We start from the raw sequence: 2,500 nt of genomic DNA, 5'->3' as shown, positions 1-2,500 counted from the left end.
TTAAAGTGACGCGTGAAACAAATCTGAGGAGTCAGAAAACTCACACTCACTCTGCACCTCATATGTTCTGATCAAGTCCACTTTTCTCCAGCCCCACTGCCACTTCACTGCCGCTTCACTGCCCACTGCCCACTGCACACTGCCCGGCGCCAACACTGCCCGCTTCACTGACCCTGGCACTGCCCGCTTCACTGGGCGCTCAGAGCTGTGTGTAATGGTGCGTCTCCAACCGAAGTGAAGAAGAATCAGAGCATCAGAGCAGCGTCTGTGTCCAGACTCCTGACCCTCCAACCTCCAACCACCAACCTCCAACCTCCAACCACCAACCACCAACCTCCAACCTCCAACCTCCAACCACCAACCTCCAACCACCAACCTCCAACCACCAACCACCAATTTCATTACAGTTTTAAGTTTTACTCACAAACACATTTAAAATCGTGCATTAGTGAGCGGCTCGCCTCTCCACAGATCTGAGTAAAAACGGAAACACTGGTCGCTCTTTCGCCGTCCTGAGCATCGACACCTGAACGCTCAACATGCGCCGCGTCGACGGCAGATTCTCGCCGCGCTGACGTCTGAAAACACGACGCAAAAAACTCAGGACGCCCCAGACACACGTCCGCATGGACCCTGTGTGAACCGGACACTGTGAGGCTCCGTGTGAACGCAGATTTAGAATCAAAAGTTACTCAAACATGTGAATGAAACAAACACAACCAGAACACAACAGAACTAGAACTAGAACAGTGGTCCCCAACCTTTTCTGCGTCACGGACCAGTTTTATATCCAACAATATTTCATGGACCAGAGGTTTGGGAGGAGACGCGGTGCCCGGTCCACGCGGCATGGTTAAGTCCTGGTTAAATCCTGTTTTAGTCCTGGTTAAATCCTGTTTTAGTCCTAGTTTAGTTCTAGTTAAGTCCTGTTTAAGTCCTGTTTTAGTCCTGGTTAAGTCCTGGTTAAATCCTGTTTTAGTCCTAGTTTAGTCCTGGTTAAATCCTGTTTTAGTTCTGGTTAAATCCTGTTTTAGTCCTAGTTTAGTCCTGGTTAAATCCTGTTTTAGTCCTGGTTAAATCCTGTTTTAGTCCAGGTTTAGTCCTGGTTAAATCCTGTTTTAGTCCTAGTTTAGTCCTGGTTTTAGTCCTAGTTTAGTCCTAGTTTAGTCCTGGTTTAGTCCTGGTTTAGTCCTAGTTTAGTCCTAGTTTAGTCCTGGTTAAATCCTGTTTTTGTCCTAGTTTAGTCCTGGTTTTAGTCCTAGTTTAGTCCTGGTTTAGTCCTGGTTTAGTCCTAGTTTAGTCCTGGTTTAGTCCTGGTTTAGTCCTGGTTTAGTCCTGGTTTTAGTCCTGGTTTAGTCCTAGTTTAGTCCTGGTTTAGTCCTGGTTGGTTTAGTCCTGTTTTTGTCCTAGTTTAGTCCTGGTTTTAGTCCTGGTTTAGTCCTGGTTTTAGTCCTGGTTTAGTCCTGTTTAGTAGTCCTGGTTTAGTCCTAGTTTAGTCCTAGTTTAGTCCTGGTTTAGTCCTGGTTTAGTCCTGGTTTAGTCCTGTTTTTGTCCTAGTTTAGTCCTGTTTTTAGTCCTGGTTTAGTCCTGGTTTAGTTCCGGTTTAGTCCTGGTTTAGTCCTGGTTTAGACCTGGTTTAGTCCCGGTTTAGTCCCGGTTTAGTCCCGGTTTTGTCCCGGTTTAGTTTTTCACAGAGTCTGTGTTATGTGATACAGGAGCTTTAAGATGAAGTTGGTTCTGGTTCTGGTTGAGGTCAGAATCTGAGGTCGTGTAAAAACCCGAGTGGGGGTTTGGGGTCAGGGGTTTCAGGGGTCAGGGGTCAGGGGTCGGGGGTCGTGTCCACTCACCCAGCTGGCTCTGTTTGTCCCAGCAGGAGGTCGCCAGGTCGGACAGTTGCTGGTACTTGTTGGCGAGTCGGTCTTTGCCCGTGTGGAGCCGCGGCCTCTGGGCCAGGCTCGTCTCCGCCAGCTCACGGTTCGACATCAGGAGGTTCTCCCTGCCCACCTGGAGCTCCTGGAACTGAACACAGAGAAAACTCAACACGACTGAACACAGAGAGAAAACTCAACACGACTGAACACAGAGAGAAAACTCAACACGACTGAACACAGAGAGAAAACTCAACACGACTGAACACAGAGAGAAAACTCAACACGACTGAACACAGAGAGAAAACTCAACACGACTGAACACAGAGAGAAAACTCAACACGACTGAACACAGAGAGAAAACTCAACACGACTGAACACAGAAGAAAACTCAACACGACTGAACACAGAGAGAAAACTCAACACGACTGAACACAGAGAGAAAACTCAACACGACTGAACACAGAGAGAAAACTCAACACGACTGAACACAGAGAGAAAACTCAACACGACTGAACACAGAGAGAAAACTCAACACGACTGAACACAGAGAAAACTCAACAGAGAACAGAGAGAAACTCAACACGACTGAACACAGAGAGAAAACTCAACACGACTGACACAGAGAGAAA

At 47.4% G+C, this 2,500-nt stretch overlaps 1 protein-coding gene across 1 annotated transcript in view; it reads right to left on the bottom strand.

The window, feature by feature from the left end:
• Positions 1-2,500, bottom strand: part of vps37d (VPS37D subunit of ESCRT-I) — a 21,843-nt gene that overhangs the window by 8,014 nt on the left and 11,329 nt on the right. Inside the window, 1 exon segment of the mRNA XM_055148992.1 lies at positions 1,848-2,019. Within this exon segment, the coding sequence (XP_055004967.1) occupies positions 1,848-2,019 (172 nt within the window).

This window comes from Boleophthalmus pectinirostris, unplaced genomic scaffold (genome assembly GCF_026225935.1).
Source record: "Boleophthalmus pectinirostris isolate CB_2022bp ecotype Guang Dong unplaced genomic scaffold, ASM2622593v1 HiC_scaffold_12, whole genome shotgun sequence".
NCBI lineage: Eukaryota > Metazoa > Chordata > Actinopteri > Gobiiformes > Gobiidae > Boleophthalmus > Boleophthalmus pectinirostris.
This window is presented reverse-complemented; position numbering and strand designations above follow the sequence as displayed.